The sequence below is a fragment of the Protopterus annectens genome, chromosome 2.part0 (assembly GCF_019279795.1).
Source record: "Protopterus annectens isolate FY-2018-M chromosome 2.part0, PAN1.0, whole genome shotgun sequence".
Classification (NCBI taxonomy): domain Eukaryota; kingdom Metazoa; phylum Chordata; order Ceratodontiformes; family Protopteridae; genus Protopterus; species Protopterus annectens.
In genome coordinates, this window is record NC_056728.1 from 13554787 (window position 1) to 13574720 (window position 19934).

A 19934-nucleotide genomic window follows, 5' to 3' on the forward strand; every position below is an offset into this window, starting at 1 on the left:
CCATGTAAGAGATGTGTTAGCTGGTCTCTTACACGGACTTTAGGGCTGTTCCTGGATCGCGAAGTCTGCATGGAGTCTTACACTACTCTTAGACTCTATGCAAGCCTTCATGAATCCTGCCCATGGTCTTTCTTTTAGTGAAATCTGAATTAGGAATAAAAGATATTTTTCAAAATAGGGGGTAAAAATTGTCTCTTTTGGCCTTAATTTTATTTGCTGTTTGTAATAAAAAATTTCTTTATATCCACTTTCCATGAATAAGGTAGTAATAAATTCAAATTCTGCACTAAATTTTATTTCATCAGTAGTCATCCTGGATGCTCTAATGTACTGTTCCCTAGGGATATTCTTTTTTTTTTTATAAACTGCAGATGATAACGCTTATGATGGAAATTATTATAAAAAGTAAATTTTCTATCGACACTGCTGTCAATCTGCTTATTATCTTCATTCCACTTGACTGTAACATCTAGGAAGTTGAACTGTGTTCCTTTTTCTCATAATGTAAACCTTAAAAATTATGATGTTTGATTCAAAAAGTTTACTATAATGTTACAATCATTACTAGATCCTTGTATTACTTAAAATAGATCATCAACAAACCTTTTGTAATAAATGATCTTAAATGTTTCCATGATTGGGGCTAGTATTGATGCTCCCACCATCCCAATATAACTGCAAAAGCTGTGGTGGCTGATGAACCCATGGGCACCCTTTTTATTTTCTTATAAAATTTTTTATTAAAAATGAAATAATTGTTTAACAGAACTTCTAGCAAAGTACAATAAAATTAATATCACTATTGTTTATATTGGTAAATTTATTCAAGTACCGTTTAGTGTATTCTATGCCTGTTTTGTGGGGTATGATGGTGAAAAGAGAGCACATATCAGTGGTGAACACAGATACTTAACCTCCTTTTACATGTAGTGCCTGCGTGATGTCAGTCAAAGAAAGGGAAAAGGAGTGCAAACTACATTATACGTCATACCCTGGTCATTGACTGTTTCTGGCCTCAAAGAAATGAAGTACCCTCCATTGTTTCAGTGAGAGGAAAGCTACCTTTCTCATTGAAATGACTTGAAGGGTCAGATTTGTGGGAGTGTCAGTCTGTTTAGTTAATTCAGGAAATCTGCTGGATATTCATATAACAGGAGAGAAAGGAGATCAACAGCCCCCCTCAGTGACAGAAAAAAAAGGAGGGGGTTGGGGGTTGGTATAATGATTAAAGTGTTTGTTGAACAGGAAAAAGGTACAAGTTTGATTAAGATGCATGGCTAGGCTTAAAAAGGTCTCTTTGGTCATTAGCTTAGTGTTCACCTTTGAATCCATGAGCTTTTAAGGAGGAATACTAAATGTCAAAATATTTGATCTTATAACATGAAACAGACTCAACCATGACAAATAATATATAGTCATGACAAAATCAAGATTTTTCACTGTAGTAAACATGTGAATGGGTGCAAAAGAATACTACAGTTATACTTTACTCCTTCATTACATAAAATAAGGACAAGTAGTCAACCAGTTTCTCACAGTGATGGGGTATAACAGAATACAGACAATCATTTCAAGCACTGAATTGGTAAACGGCATTTTAGATTTCAGGAAAAGGTCTAATACCACTTCATAAAATATACCTTCCAGTCTGTTTTGCACTTTAGATTTAAATCAGTATATTTTTACCTTCTGAAGGTCTTCCTGAAGCTTTTTCAGTCTGTTTTCCAGTTGAGTCACCTTGTCACACATTCTGGTATGGGAATCCCTTAAGAGATAACAAATGAAAATAAAATGAGTTGAGAGAAAACATGTGATATAAACAATGCCAGAAATCATATTCAGTTCAATTATAAAACAATCTGACCTCAAATTAAAAAAGTTACGTATGTGAAGAAACCAATCTACTGGCCAAGTTAACTTGTCACAGCTGTAGAACACATTGTGATTCTACTTAAGAAAACCCATCTTTTTGTCTCACAAACATTAATATTAACATTCTCCAGGTGCACTCAGCATTCAGTAATCAAGTTTTACGGCACCATATTTAATTTGATATGTATATGTGTGTGTGTATATATATATATATATATATATATATATATATATATATATGTGAACAGGATATAAATAATTGCTGTGCAGAAACATCATTGAATGCTACTTGGTTTCTGTGCTTCAGCAACAAATTTAAATGAAAAAAAAAATTGGAAAAACTACAACAATCGCAAAAGGAAGGCAAATACTATCTTACTAAAATTGGTCAACTGAAAAACTATATATATAACAGTAATTACATGCACACTTTGTCTGAATAGTTCTACTAGGAAAGGGTTTTTCTTAAGGCACTATGTAGGGTTAGGGGTAACACATGAGTAAGGATGTGTGTGTGTGTGTGTGTGTGTGTGTGTGTGTGTGTGTGTGTGTGTGTGTGTGTGTGTGTGTGTGTGTGTGCGTGCGTGCGTGAGTGCATACAGCTCTCTCTCTCTCTCTCTCTATATATATATATATATATATATATATATATATATATATATATATATATATCTATATATATATATATATATATATATATATATATATATATATATATATATATAGTCTATGTCAGAAGATTGACAGTTCAAAAGACTGAAAATCAAAATATTCAAAACTCAAAATAGATGACCAAGTGCATACTTTCCCTGTTAAAAAAAAATTGGTAGTGTGATCGTTCAGTAAATTAACAGTTCAGTGTTGTCATCTCTGTAAATTCAGTTTTGGGTAAGTGGTCTTTCGATTATTAGTAGACCTATATATATGTAAATATATATATATATATATATATATATATATATATATATATATATAGCTATATAGATATATATATATAGATATAGCTATATAGATATAGATATATACATATAGATAGATATATACATACACACACACACACACACACACACACATATATATATATGTATATATATATATATATATATATATATATATATATATATATACATATCTATATATATATATATATATATATATATATATATATATATATATATATATATATATATATATATATATATATATATATATGTATATATCTTTACTATCATAAATTGAAAGTAAAATAAATAATGTCTTTATTTTCAAATTTATGCATCGAAAATGAACATTTTCGAATAATAGTAAACTCGAAAACAAGGGTGTATTGTCGAAAATGTCGCTTGCAACATGTACGGCGATACACAGCATGCCCACCCTTCCCATAATTACCTACCTACCTACCTAATCAAACACACAGTTATGCAGGGGGGCTGCGCCCTGCACCTGTGGGCTGTCCCCCACACCCCTAACTTAATATTCCAACTCCGAGATCGCACTACAGTGAGGAAAGGGATGCATTTCCCTAACCGCACTGTACCGCGATCCCTTCCCATGACCAAAAGTTAGACTTGCGAATGCACAGTTCATTCGCAATGCAAACCTTCGCTCATGTCACCTGCCGTAATATGAAGTATTCGAACATCTGATGTTCGAATACTTCATAGCCATGCAAATGCACGTCGACATAATGATAGCAAACCGTATATATATATATATATATATATATATATACATATCTATATATATATATATATATATATATATATATATATATATATATATATATATATATATATATATATATATATATATATATATATATATTTATAGACACAGGGTCTATATTGCAACATCGAACTAAAACAAGTTTGAACATTCCGAAAGTGGAAAATTCAAAGCCACGGCACATCGACTTTTTTCCCAGGGAAAAAAAAATCGGTTGGCTGTTTTCAGGGCTTTGCTATTTCGTCCACTGTGGTGCAATTCAGAGTTGGTAAGTATTGGGGGGTGTGGGGGCCACATACCCCATGTTGGGGGTGTGGTTTAAGTTTAAGGTTAAGTTTTTTTGTTTTTCTTTGTCATGGAACAGTGATTTTTTTTCCCCTGGGAAAAAAATCGCTGTTCTGTGCTTTCGGTTTTGTTGGGTTTCGGACATAAGGGTTCGATATTACAACGACCAAACTTTTGTAAGTTCGACATTGTGATATTGACCAATAGACACACACACACAAACACACACACACACACACACACACACACACACACACACACACACACACATATATATATATATATATATACACATTTTGTAATATGCTGGTTATGAAGAAAGCATATGCACAAATGTACTCAAGATGCATATTGCTGCATGGCGTGTACGAATAATTTCACAATATTTAGCTAGACATCACAAGGTTTAGTGCCAGTTACTGTTATTTAGTAGGGAACAGCCAGGAAGGCTAAAATCATGAAGTTATTACATCACCTGAAAGATACACACACACACACACACACACACACACACACACACACACACACACACACACACACACACACACACACGCACACACGCACACACACACACACACACACACGCACACACACACACACACACACACACACACACACACACACACACACACACACACACACACACACACACACACACACACACACACACACACACACACACACACACACACACACACACACACACACACACACACACACACACACACACACACACACACACACAAAGATCACCAAATATATTTATGTGTCTGTGTGTATGCACATGTGAATATGCGCACGTATATGTGTGTGTGTGTGTGTGTGTGTGTGTGTGTGTGTGTGTGTGTGTGTGTGTGTGTGTGTGTGTGTGTTTATGTATATGTAAAATGTGTGCCTGTGTGTGTGTACTTGTATGGAAACTCCACTCACTCCAGATCAGTGTAGAAGCTGAAAGTTAAAAATGATTATTTGTTCATTGGTTCATAGATTCATAGGTGTATGCTAGGCTATTGAACACTGGGGCTTTATAAGTCTATCAAGCATCCCAATTATATCCCACAAGTTTGTGTACCTTAGAGGTTATTTTAAGGGGTATATGTAAGCTAGGGCAAGTTTTAAAGGTTGCATCTGTCCTTTTGAGACATACATGCTAGATCCAAGTGTATTTCAGATTTCCCATCTGCTGGTATACGTTTCTGTTGAATGGGGTTAGGGGCGCATTCTGCTTCACATAGATGGGAAGCCTGCTTCAAACAAAGGGAATTCTTGGAGCCACATATTTGTCCATCCATGTCTTATTTATGCCACAAACAAAGTTTAAATCTGTTGCTCGAGTAATTCTCATGCTGTTCATTTTGTGGATATGCAAAATCCCTGTCAGACTGGGATTAAAGAATGCCTTGTATGGTAGGCATAGATCACCTCTCAATGGCCTATAGGAAACAGAGTAAAGAGATATGGCTTTGAGGTGATATGCATAGGACATGCAGTTTATGCTCAGCATGGGGAACCTGTGTGGATATTCCATGGTGCATGTGCCTAGACAGATACATACCAAAGAGGGAAAGGCATTCAATGATGGACCTGATGAGGCCTGAGTGAAGTGGAACAATGATGACGTCCTTTGAGCTGGATACCCTGCCCTTGTTTATAAGCTGAGCAACACTGAATTAAATTCTTACTACCTAAGAAACATGTTGGTCGAAAGCCAGGTTACTATTTGCATATCCTGACTACTGGTTCTACCGTTAAGAGTGTGTTATCAATGAGTTAGTTTTCAAGGTGTCTTAATACCTGAAGGGTACTATTATACATTTCTTGATGCTGAGTTTTAAGTTGTGGCTTTGGCACCAGTCATTTGTCTGTGTTAGTCCATCCTCTAGGATGTCATTGTCTTAGTGGGATTCTATGACTGCTCCTAGGTTGCAATCATCTGCAGACGTGATCATCCAGAGGGCCTTGACACTTGCCTTATCTTTTGAGAATTAGATGCTAAAAAGGAATGGACCCAGCACAGAGCCTTGAGGACTCCACTAGTGACCAGCATCTTTGTGAAAGTGGTCTCCCCTGTCCTAACTTCATGGGTCCTATCTGAGACCCAGCTGTCTATCCATGGTGTTGTAACACATAGGTTTATCGCTATATCTATGACACTGTTTACAGTGCCCGGGCGGGGTAGTAAACGCCTTAGCCAGGTCAAGGTAGGAGGTAGTCAAGTTTTGTCCACATCCATTGCTTTTTTGACCTTCTCAAAAAAGTCCACTAGGCTGAGTAGGAAAGATCTGCACTTGACAAAAGCAAACTGGGTTGGATCCAGTATTTGAACATTTTCTATGTTCTTAGTAATCATTTCCATGACAATTCTTTCCATGGGTTTGCATATGAGACTAGTCAGACTTATGGGTCTGTAGTTCCCTGCGTTCATTGGTGGCCACCCTTGTGCAGAGGGATGACAGTTGTAGTGCTTCATTTGTATGGTACAAAGCCTGTCTGGAGGATATAGTTAAACATTGAGTTCAGTGGTCCCCAAATGTCACGTTTTAGGCTATTTAGGAAGCATCCCAGGATATTACTGGTGCCCATCAATGAAGTGTCTTAGCCTTAGGATCTGCTCCCTTGCAATAGTTTGAGAGTTTTGTTTGATGTTTCTTTCCTGAGGGGGCTAGTTAGGGAGAGAGGGGGTAAAATTGGAGCAGAATTTGTCAACTAGCAGATTTGCTGTATCTTTCAACTCCATGAAGGTGGTCCCATTTGCAATCAGTTCTGCACACTACTGTGTGCTGCCTTTGAGGTTTTGACATAGCTAAAGAAAGCCTTATGGTTGTCCTTTACCTGGGAAGCTATCTTTACCACAAGTTTGGCTTTAGTCAATTTAACCTGCCTTCTTAATTGTTTGTTTAGAATGATGAGAGCGTTTTAATCATACTGGCCATAGCATTTCCCAATCTTGGTTATGACTTCTTTTCTTTTGGTGTACAACCTGTTTATGTTTGGATTCCACCAGGGAGGTTTGTTTTTTGTTAGTTCTAGCCTTATTTCTGGTAGGCATAGCTTTCTCTATGCATTTATTGACATGATTGTACAGGGTTTCTGTGAACAGTTTTGCATAGGCAGCTTTGTTCTCATGGTTGGGAGAGCTTGAAACTTTGACAGGTTATCAGTTAGTGTGGACGTCAATAGATTTATGGCATGCAAAAAGGATAACTGTTCACTTAATCTTAAAGACCTTGAGTTCAAAATAAATTGAATTCTAGCTACATATACTCAAACATGATGAGTCTTTTTTTTCAAACACCTTTATTGAATGATGAGTCTTCTTGTACTTATTTTTAGTTAAAATGGGAAATGTGCCAAAAAGAGAACCAGTTATTTTAAATGTAACTAACCACAATGGGCAGCCATACATCAGCTGAGCAGCAACAGACTTACAAAGTATTACTTTATTAAGCCTGCAAACGAAGCGGAACCTCTGTCATCATTTCAAAACAAATGTGTCATGAACATGTAATAAAACTCTAAGTAAAACAGACTGGAAAAATGCATGCCTGAAGCAAATGTAAATGTGATCTCACAATTAACAAATGTGAAAAAAGGCTTTGAAATTCACATTATTCTAACATTTGGTTAATGCATTACCCACAGTCCTGATTCAGTATATTTTTTTCAAAGATATACAAGTTCTGTAGAATCTTCAGTTTATCTTTGGTTTATATAGTTTATTCAGATTTGGGGGGGTCTTTAGAAGGCTTCAATAAGACATTTCACAGTAAATAAAGCAAGCAGTTGGAAGGCAGTTGTAATAAAAAAGCAACATAGGAGGACAGTATGGTGAAGTTTTTAGCTGGTATGAACATTTTTGTCACTTTCAGGAGGTATGAATGCCTTGGGAAATCTTCTAGAAACTTCTGTCCATTTCTTGGCCAAACCTTAATGACAGGTTTACTTGATCAGTAACTGTTTTTTTGGAATCATACAAAATAGTTATGTGGGAAGCATTTGCATCCCATTAAGTTAGCTGTTGGATATGGAGGACATTTGGAAAGTAAAATGTGCATTTTAAAGTGTGAATACTGCCATTTTATAAATCTTTGGAAGGGTAGAAAAACATTTTTTTTTCTAATCACATGTAAAGAAAATATTAACAAACTCTGAATAGATAGAAAAAGTAGGAACCAATAAAATACTTTTATATGTCACTGGGATGTAACTCTAATGTTTCAGCATAAAAGCCTTCTAGAAGTTTTGTGCTGAGGTATTAAGAACAGAGCAGTCACAAATAAAAGTACTTTTATGGCTTTCTACTTTTTAAATTTTGTTTGGTGTTTATTATTGAAGATATAGTATGCATGCATTTATTTCACTGTTAACTGCCTCGTGCACCACCTTAGTAATGGGTGCTAACCAGCATCCTAATGCCGTCCCTTCCCCCAGCCCTCACCTAACAACTTTGCTTAATAAAAATCTTCCCACCTAGCCATCACCTATCCCTGACCCTAACCCTCATTTAAGCGCACAGACAAACACTGTCCTCCACCATTCCACTTACCTGTCTTGACAAAATATAACATCGACAGTTGCACTGCTTGGTTATCCAGACCACTGAAATTGAACAGTATCCCCAGCATTTTGTTGGATGTCTGTTTGGTTGACTAACACAGGGGGTGGTGTTTATACACACACACACACACACACACACACACACACACACACACACACACACACACACACACACACACACACACACACACACACACACACATGTATATGTATATGATAGTGTCAAGTTACCATGTTTTTTAAACATAAAATGTTGAACTACTGAGTGAAGTGTATGATTGGTATATTTAATCACATGATCATGTTGGACTGTTATAAGTATTTTGAAGTTTTACTAGTTGTGTGATGAAGGGCTTGGTTATGTTGTAGGAATAAAAGTGCATACATTAAACAACATTTTAATGTCTTTAGTACATCCATTTTTAGTGTGAACTTCTTTGTATTTTCAAAGCATTGCAACAGTTTAACAAAATAGTGCAGTATATGGTAAGGAAAGTCAGGGTAAGTCATTTTTCAAGTTGCTTATTCTAACTCTGTTTTTAACAATCAAGCTACATACTAGAGTTTGTGATCACATGAATCCCAAGGTTAAAACAAATGGTAAGAGACCTTTTCAGTTAAAAAAAAAATAACTTAATAAACAAATAAACAAAATCAAATAACAGGTGCAAGAAGATGGATGAAACAGTGACTGCAGTTTTATTCGATTAATGAGTTTCTCTATTAATGTGGGGAAATTGTCATGATGCAAAAAAGTGTGAATTGAAATGTTATAAATGGATTGTCCTAAATTCTAACTATATTAGAAATGGTTGCTTAAGATGGTGAATATGTTCAAGGAAGTTGAATTCAGTGATTCCATAGAAGCTTAGGTTTCCAGACTGCATGCTTATAAAATGCGAAGAAACATTTGCATCTTTAATGAAGACTGTGCCCTTATCACAGTTTCTGGCTGTTTATATTGTTTGCTTTTAAGGGATTTTACAAATGGTATCACATTTGTTTATTAACCTATGTGACAATACAAGCTGTAGAATATAATATAAAAAGGTTTATCTGAATCATGTAATTTCCCTTCAGTCTTTATATAACATTTCTATACTTTTTATATGATTGTCCACAATTTTATAGTGGCCCAGATCTTTACCCATGTATTATTAGAACAAAGTTTTCAAAAACACAAAAAATCTTAGTTTTTAGATACATTTGATATCAAAGTATCTGATTGTTAATATGTAATTAAATGTGACTCTGTTGTTTTTAAAAATGTACTTGAAACAGCTTTTATTGTTTGGTTCCATCTGAGGTAGATTCGTATATTGCATGTCTAGGTCTGAGTAAACTAAGAAATAGGAAATCAAATAGTTAACATGCATCATATACTGACTGTACTTAAATTGAAGTAAATTAAGTGCTACTTCATTCCATGGGCTGGTCATTATTTAGTAAGTTTTCTCAGTGTCCAAAGTATTGCTTTTTGAGAAAAATGTTACAGATTTGCCATTTTTACCATAAGTTTTATTTTAGGTGACATACCAGGCTGAAAGAGAACATTATGAGCCTTTTATTTGCATTTGACAATGCCCAAGTATACCCAACAGATTCTTTCCAATATTGTGTCTTACAGATATGATCACTCTGTTAGATTTAAACAGCAGTCCTTATGACCAATGAATGTTATTTTGAAAAGTGTGATATATCCAAAATGGTAATGGATATTTTTTCACCTGGCCATTCTGTCAGCACCCTATTTTTATATTTAACTGTAATTCTATATTGTGCTCAATATCAACAAGTCATGAAGTAAATTGTCAAGCCCAGAGGACAATTCAGCATATTGCCAAAAACATCCAGTAAAAAAACTGAATTCAGGCTTTTCTTTGCACTCCGTGTTCCCCCATCACTGTAGAGTGAGTAGAGAGTCCCACTTTGTACAGACTGCACTGCATAAACCAATGATGCTTCAACCCAACAAAACGGTGAATGACTGCATATCTCTACAATAGTGTGGCCACTTGCTTTGCAAATAAGTGAATCATGCTCTCTTCAAGTCTGCAAATCATTAATGCCATGGAATTTGAAACATGGTCATTGTGAATTCTGGTATGTGAAGAAAACTTAGGGAGTTATATACATAGTCCTGGGTTTCACACCTGTGTAGCAGTTACCTGTGAAGAGCTTCTCTACACTTATATGCAAGTGCACTAAGCTCAGTATATTCATGCTAAGGAAATGCAAAAGCATTTTGATAAACACATCTACTTGTGGAATATGCATAGAGTACCTGCAAATTATATGTGCATATCTATATATCTATATATCTATATATCTATATATCTATATATATATATATATATATATATATATTTATATATATATATATATATAAAACTTCAAAACATCTAAAACCCATAACATCGAATTTCATAACTTCTAAAATGTGCATCAAAACATCTAACACTACAAATCACATAAAAATAACATCCCCTCCACATATAACAACACCAAACTTCCAAACACACTTTTTACTAAGTTTCTGCAGGGGGCAAGCCACCCTGCACCCCCCCTGTAAATTAAATATACCAACTCCGAGATTGCACTACAGTGGGAAAAATGTAGTTTCCTAACCTGACTTTATCATGATCACCATAAAGAATGTACACATAATGTCTATATCACTTACCTGTATGACCTAAAAACACATACAGAATGGCAAAATAAACACTATGTAAAGAATATTAATTCCTACACTATATAAATAATAACTATAGAAATGAAAACTACAATATCATAGTGATAGCACAAGATTAACAGATTAAACTATAACATTTACATTTGTGCTGATACACTATTACATATTATACATTTTAGATGTTATGAAATTCGATGATATGAGTTTTAGATGTTAGGGGTTTTAGATGTTCTGGTCTCGATGTTATGAAATTAGATGTTATGAGTTTTAGATGTTTTGAAGGGGACCCAAATATATATATATATATATATATATATATATATATAAACGGTTCCACTTCATATCATCGAATTACCATTTCATCGAATTGCAAATCATCGAGACCAAATCGTTGAAAACTCATTTCATCGAATCTCAAATCATTGAAAACTATGAAGCAACTACAAATAACATTCCACAATGTTTTTACTACCTTTATGCAGGGGGGCAAGCCCCCCTGCACCCCCACACCCCCTGTAATTAAATATACCAACTCCAAGGTCGCACTACAGTGGGGGAAAAAGGTAATTTCCTAACCCCACTGTAGTGCGACCTTGGAGTTGGTATATTTAATTATGGGGGGTGTGGGGGGCAGAGCCCCCCACATGGGGGGTGCAGGGGGGCTTGCTCCCCTGCATAAATGTAGTACAAAGTGTCTGGGATGTTATTTGTAGTTGCTTCATAGTTTTCAATGATTTGAGATTCGATGAAATGAGTTTTCGATGAAATGAGTTTTCGACGATTTGGTCTCGATGATTTGCAATTCGATGAAATGGTAATTCGATGATATGAAGTGGAACCATATAAACACACCTACTTGTGGAAAATGCATAGAGTTCACAAAAATTATATATATATATATATATATATATATATATATATATATATATATATATACATATATAACAAAATAGAATCAAAAATCCACACAGAAGAATACTGCTGTATAGTAATAAACCAAGTAAATAACAGCAAAAACCACTTCCAGCAGCTCACAGCAGAGTCTCCAAATGTACAAAATCCACAGTCTTTCTTAAAAACGTTTATTAGGTAAGTGCTTTCACAAACAGTAAGTTTGCTTCCTCAGACGTTAATAAAAGCAGCCATAAAACTCATGCTTTTAACCCACCATGCATTTTAAACCAGCCTATCACTAATCATTTGTAATTAACAACAGGTAACCCATTCATTGCCAAGTTAAATAGAGAAAATACAGGCATTAAAAATGCAGGCAATAAAAATGTATCAATGATAAACATACTAAAAAATAGAATTATACACTGCTTGACTTTATTTCATTAATCTTATATTTTTCAGCTTTGATGTAATGGTTATGTGGTCATTAAGTCCATTCCCCAGGTGGGCACTAAATTTTATTATCCATTTTAATTCCCATTCTTCAGTGATGTTATTAATGTTCCCTAACCTGCTATGAGCTGCTGGAAGTGGTTTTTGCTGTTTTATATATATATATATAAAAATCTAAAGTGAGTAAAAATAAAACACAGAAAACATTAAAATAACATTTCTGCAGGGGGGCAAGCTATCCCTGCAACCCCCACACCATCTCCTACTTAAATATACGAGATCTCTGAGATAGCACTACAGCGAGGACATGGGAAACCTCCTGTTCTGTGCTTCTGGATACAGCACGGAATGGGAGATTTCCCTTTTCTTCACTGTAGTGCGATCTTGGAGTTGGCATATTTAAGTAGGGGGGTGTGGGGGTGCAGGGGGGGCTTATTTTAATGTTTTCTGTGTTTTGATTTTACTCACTTTAGATTTTCAAGTTTCCAAAAACTCGATCATATGCTCTCGACCATATGGGTTTCGAGTTTTTGGTAATCTAAAGTGAATCCATACATACACATATTTTATATATATATATATATATATATATATATATATATATATATATATATATATATATATATATATCTTCTTCTTCTTCTTTCAGCTTTTTCCTGTGTAGGGGTCGCCACAGTGGATCACCTGTCCACTCATGATTGGCAGTGGAGTTTTACAGTGTCGAGTTGCCAGCCCAGTGCCCAACCTTCCACAGAAGGCACACATACACAGTCACACCTAGGGCCAATTTAGAGTATCCAATCCACCTACAGAATGTCTTTGGAATGTGGGAGGAAATCGGAGCACCCAGAGGAAACCCATGCGACCACAGGGAGGACATGCAGACTCCACATATATATATATATATATATATATATATATATAGCACTCTCCTAATGAGTAAGGATGCTTCATTGTATTAACAAATATATACATCTAATCTACAACTTTTCAAAACATATATACATTATTTACAATTTGTATAATATTTATAACATGATTCTTACATTTATATTAAACATTCAATTTTTGAATCCAACCACTCATTTTCCACAACCAAAGTCTTACTTTCTTCAAAATCTCTGATAACCATTTTCCACTGTATTTTACTTCATTAATTCTTTTGTGCCATAGTATCGATATTATACAAAATAATTTTGCATCTAGTTTGTTAATATCCTTTTGATTTACATTTTTATAATGTCCATATTCAATCATGTCCATACTGATACATTCAATGTTCTCCAATTCTTTTACGTATCCTTTATCATATATCTCCTTCCACAGTTTAAATCTTCTTTAGCACTTTATAAAAACATGTTCAGTTGTCTGTAATTCACTACAATGTAAACACATTCTATCTTTTATTGTCTTATATGGCATGTTTACCTTAACCAGCAGCTTACTTATTGATAACCTCCATAAAAGTCTGTATATTCTACATGTGTCTTATATATATTAATTCTCATTTTTGCTGCTTTAATTTTCTCTTAACTTATATTCATCCAAGGACAATCATAATAAAATGTCTCCATTATATTTTCATACCAAATTCTTTTATTTTTTTATCTTTCCTATATCAATTTTACATAGCAATATTTCTCTTGATATAATTTCATATCCATGCAATGAATTTCTTTGCTCCTTTTAAAATATTCTAGCTTTTCCCAAATTGTTTTATATTGTCCTTCTATGATTTTTGTTAGTAAATTTTCTTTATCTTTCCTATTTACTAAGATTTTATACAAATTTAATGAAAAAAAACATATACAACTGGGTGTAACAAGCTTAACCCTTCTTCTTTGTTGTTTACAAAAAGAATGCCTCTTTTCACTGGGTTTAAGCTTGACCCCCAAATGAACATAAAAATTCCATTCATTAGATCCTTTTCTAATGCTAATTGAATTGCACATATATTAGCTAAGTGTGCAATTTTACCTAATATTATAGAGTTACTTACATGTGCCTTTTTCCTGTATGACAGCCTAAATGTTCTACAAAATATGCAGAGACCTCATATTCTAACTATCATATCTCTCCATTGCTACTCTCTTAAGTGTTCATTTCCAAACTTTATCCCTAAGATTTCTACCTCTTCTTCATTAAATTAATTTTATATCCTGTATTTCTCCCAAAAGACTTATCCTTTACTTTTTTCTTTATTAATAGTCAATCCTAACATCTTCCATTCTTTATTAAGCATTTCTGTGGCTGTTTATATCCATTCTGTATTCTTAACTGCTAACACTAAATCATCTGCATATGTAAACATAACTGGAATCATAATTCCTTCTGGTGTCTGATATCTAACTTTTTCCAGTATCAAATTGATCTCAGTGACTACCGCATTCATAATTAATACAAATAAGATGCCGCTGATTAGACATCCTTGTTTAATACCACTCCTTAGACTTATAGTTTCACTTATCCATCCACTGACTACTAATCTTACTTTGTTTTCCATGTAAAAAGACTTCAGAACATTTATTATTTTATTGATTATATTATATTCCTCTACAATTTTCCACAATGCTTTGTGTTGGATTTTGTCAAAAACTTTATTTACATCTCCTATTAATATGTTTATTTCTATCTGTTTATGTCATCTACCGATTCTCTTATTAATGTTAATAGTTCTTGACTGTCTTTACTTCTAGTTCCAAATATTGTCTCAGGTAATAGCTTATTAACTTTATTTGGTATTCATTTTTCTGTTATTTTCATGAAAATCCTATAATGTATATTATTTAGAACTAATGGTCTCCAATTTTTTATATCTGTTTGTCTCCCCTTTCCATATGAATTGTACTGCCCCTAAACATATCTTTTCATCATTTATACCTTTTTCAAACCATTCATTCATAACTTCTATGAAATATTCTTTTTGCCATTCTTGCATATTTCTGTACACTAAGTATTTAATTCCATATCTGTAACTGATTCTACATTTACTGTCACAAATGCATTTTCTAATTCTGTTATTCTAATCTTTTATTCCATCCTTTTACTGTCTTCTTCAGTTAACTTGTTTAATTCCCCATCTATATTTTAATGTAATGTCACTTACTGAAAATGGCTCTACTATATATTATTTAATTGTTTTCATAATATATCCTTGTGCATTTCCTGCGCTGCCGTTTCCATCTTTTAATTCTCTCATTATTCTTGTGCTTTCTTTAACCATTTTACTTAAACATGGTGCTACTTCTTTCTTTTCATGCAAAAACTATATTTGCTTAAACAGTCTTCTTTTAATCTTTTCTTGATTCATTTCATACAGCTTTCATTCCTTTTCTATAAACTCTTCCCTATTAATGTTATGATTCTCAATATTTGGTTACCAATTTCCTTATATACATCAAAATATTGTAGTCTTTTCAATTTTTGCCATTTTAATAACTCTTTTCTATATTTTTATTTCAAACTGATCCACCAACTCATCCAGTCTTTATAAAATTCTCTCATTCCTATATGGTCTTGCCATAATTGTAGTATTATATCTTTTGTCTGTTTATCCAGTTCTGATTCATTCATTTTTTTATTCCTTTACCTATTTTTATATAACTCCTTCTTTCTTGTATTTCTATCCAGATGGTTAAATGATCTGAAAATCTTGTGTTTTTACATCCTTGATGTAGCATAATCAAAGTGTCTGAAACTATGAAATAGTCAATTTCAGTTCTTAAATTGCTTCTTTTGTATGTCCAGTTCTTATTTTCCCATAAATACATTTTGTTATATTTAATCTTATCTAGAATTAGTTTAGCATCTGCTCCTTCTTTACGCCTGTGTCTTAAATCTCAAAGTCCCTCATTACAATTACTTGCATGGTGAAATTTACATGAGCCATTATTTTTTTAGATGTAATTTCCCTTTGTTTCTGTGAGGTATACGCATAAAGTGTAATTACTCTATTAACTTGATTTTACACCTTATGTCTAACATTATTATTCCTCCAATAAGTACTATTGTATAATCTAAAATATTTATTCATTCTTTACATATCATGATTATACCACAACATTTTTCACTACCGAAATTCCAAATTACTTTGCCTTCTCATAAACCATTTATTTGTTTTTTCTTTGTCTATTGTTATTCTAATATCTATAAGTGCTATGATAAGCATATCTAATGTCATACACTATTCTAACACTCCTAGCCTGTGATGAATATTCTTAAAGCTATTGACATCAATGGCTAAGATTCTCACTATAGTGAATGCATTTTATCTTCATTCTTTTTCTTTATTACTTTCTCTTATAGATACATTTTTGAAATGATGTTTTCTGTCATTAACTCTTTTACCTGTGGAACCTCTTTTGCTTCTTACTTTTACCCATTTACTTTCTCTTTCATCACTTGTATTGCTTATTTCTTCTTCCTCATTTGTTTCCTTATCTTTTACATCATTCATACTCTCTTTTACACCAATTGTTACTTCATTTTGCACTTCCTCTACGAAGTCTGTTCTTGTACTAATGTTGTTACTTGTATATGTTTCTCTAATTCTGTGCAATCCATCCAAGAATGGCCTATCTTTTTGCATTTTATACAATTTTGCTGAAATGTCTTACCTTTGTGACTCCTTTTCCACATATAAAATGTTTTATTTTATCACAATTACTAATTAAGTGATCATCTTTGCCACATAAAAAAAAACACATGTTGGGTTGTCCCCAGTATCTCGCTATGCCTTTATTACATTATATTTGGTAAATGCACACATTTTCATCTTGCATTTTCAATATTACATCACATTTCAACCCCCCCCCAGTCCATAAGCCTCTATTATCATATATTTTTGTTACACGCATAACATCTCTACATATAGTCTTTAAATGTTCTTTTAAATCGTCTCTTTCAATTTCAGTTCTAAATTTTACAAACACTTTCTTCTTGGCTTCTCTATAAAATGCCTGTATCACATAGTGTTCTAAAAACTTCTGAGCCTCTCCAAAAAATGTCACAGAATTTATCCTTATTAATACAAATAAAAGGTCTTACCTCTCTGGGTTCTATTCCCAGTGGTGATATGATGCTTTCTCTTACCTCATATCTGTCTAATTCCTTGTCCAACTTGCTGCTTATCTTCATGTGAAATTTTCTTTTAGTTTCTGCCTTTTTTCCTTCCCTTCTTTCTCCATTTCTCACTGTCTGTGTATACAGTTTCTTTTCTTCTTTTTTCTCCTGTGAATTTTCATTCTTCTGAATCCTGTCCATTTATCTCTCCCCACGATGCTGCATTTTCACTCTCCAGTTCCCTTTGCTCTATTATCTCTTTTAAGTAGACATCCACAACCCTCCCAATTGGAAATATCTGTTGAAAACAGATTCCATTGAAAGATATCCTCCACATCCAGCACCATGCTATTTTCTACATGTTTCTTCTCTCCTATCACTCTGTCCATATTACCACTGCCATTCTCCTCCTTTTGCATGTCTTCCAACTCCTTTTCCCCTATACTAGCTTTCACATCTGTTTGATTAACAGCACTTTTATCTTGCATAGTGATCACCATGTTCTCCTTCTGCTCCATGCTTCCTTCTTCTCTGTGCAACCCTTGCAGTCACAATAGAAGACAGGAAGTGCCACAGTGAATTAGGCCCCAGCATGATCACTCATATGAAGAGTAGGGGAAGATCCCTGATGCCCTGGCCATATTTCCTCTAGCAATATAAATGGCACAATCAGGTCTCCCCTGAAAAGAGGCTACTAGCCAAGTGGGATTAGCCCAGTCAACAAAGGATCAATAAATAAGATAAGAAGGACAAAGGAATGCGCAATTAAAATAAGGGAAAGAGAGAAAAGGGGGCGGGGAGAGTTAAAAATGCACACAATAAATTCACAAATAATGTTTGGTAGCATTCAATTTATTATTATCAGTCAATTCGAGTTTTATAAATCTTTACTGAACTAAACAAAATGTATGGGAAGTGCTTATGCATACATGAGAACAATGATATATGGGAAATGCTTAAGCATACCTAGGAAGAATGAGTGTATTGCTATCAAATCCTGTTGGTGTTTATGAGTGTACTCTACTATAGTAACATAAGAAATGATGTTTACAACAGAGTTTCCCAAAATATTTTGTTGCTATATTGGCTCAGTAAATTACACTCATTGTTTTATGCACAGAAAACAACTCATATTGACCCCATTGGTTTTAGTTTGTGATCAGAATAAGTCAGAAATTAAGCTTCAGAATTTGTCAGTGAGGTTGTCAAGCCCAGTTAGCTGATTTTACTGACAGTAATATTAGATTCTGCTGTGGTATCAGGCTTAAATGAAACAAATCTTTCATTTATAGACAACTTTTCAGTCCATTTTTTTATTGTGGTAGCAGTTATATATTTCTACACTAAGTGAAGAAACAATGCATGCATTTTGAAGACATATATCAGCTGCATTCACAAACAAATCTTCTGGCTTAGAAGATTTGTATGGGTCAATGCTGCCAAATTAAGCAATATATAACACCTCTAGCTCTCTCTTTGCACTTAAAATACTGAAATGTGATTCCTGCTTTATCAATAAAGTATCATTGTTATTAGGTTTATAGATAAATACTAGACTAACTGCCCTGAATTAAGCTTAGACAATAACCTGATGTCAGAATCAAACCCTGTGCCATGTGCCTATGAGGCGATGACCTAAACCATTAAGCCAACCCTACCCCAAAATTGGGTCTATATTATATATTCAAAGCTTCAAAATTTCAAACCTCATATGTTCAACAACATATGAGCGAAACTTGAAACCTCGAATATATAATAAAAAAGTGAAAAAAAAACTTACCTTAACAATGTGAGAAGGGGGGGCAAGCCTGCCTGCCCCCCCACGACCCCCCTACTTAAATACACCAACTCCGAGACCACACCAGTGCAGAAAAGGGAAATTTTCCCATTCTGCACATATGGAGCTATTGCCTTTCACGTTCAAACTTTTCAAAGTTCGATCATATGGTGTCGACCATATGACATTCGAACTTTGAAACATTTGGCAATTTAATAGGGACCCCCCAAAATTATCTATAAACTGGATTCAAGCCATGCATCAGCTGTCCTCTTTCTCTAAGCTCAATGCAGTTAACCTTGCACAACAGAGAAACTAACATATCCGCAGACCTAAGAATTACCTAACCACACCACGTAGGACATTTTGTTTGCATAAGACACTTGTAGAAAATTTCTCTGACCCTTTTTCTTAGACTTACAGACATAAGAAAAATGTTTAGCTAGATCAAACTTCCTGCATTGTCTAATGGTTGCTGAACATGGCCTGTTATCATGCTAATAACTATACACTGAAAAAATTGGTGGTTAATGAGATGAATATTTTTTACTTTTAAATGCATTTTCAAACTTACACAGAGTGGTAACATTCTGTGCTGTCATATTGTTTTTTAGA

At 34.0% G+C, this 19934-nt stretch overlaps 1 protein-coding gene across 2 annotated transcripts in view; it reads right to left on the reverse strand.

Annotated features, from left to right (window-relative positions):
• Positions 1-19934, reverse strand: part of LOC122792925 (signal-induced proliferation-associated 1-like protein 2) — a 2084855-nt gene that overhangs the window by 220166 nt on the left and 1844755 nt on the right. For both annotated transcript variants that reach the window (XM_044060495.1, XM_044060496.1), the window contains one exon: positions 1687-1765. In XM_044060495.1, the coding sequence (XP_043916430.1) occupies positions 1687-1765 (79 nt within the window). The remainder of the gene's footprint in view (positions 1-1686; positions 1766-19934) is intronic.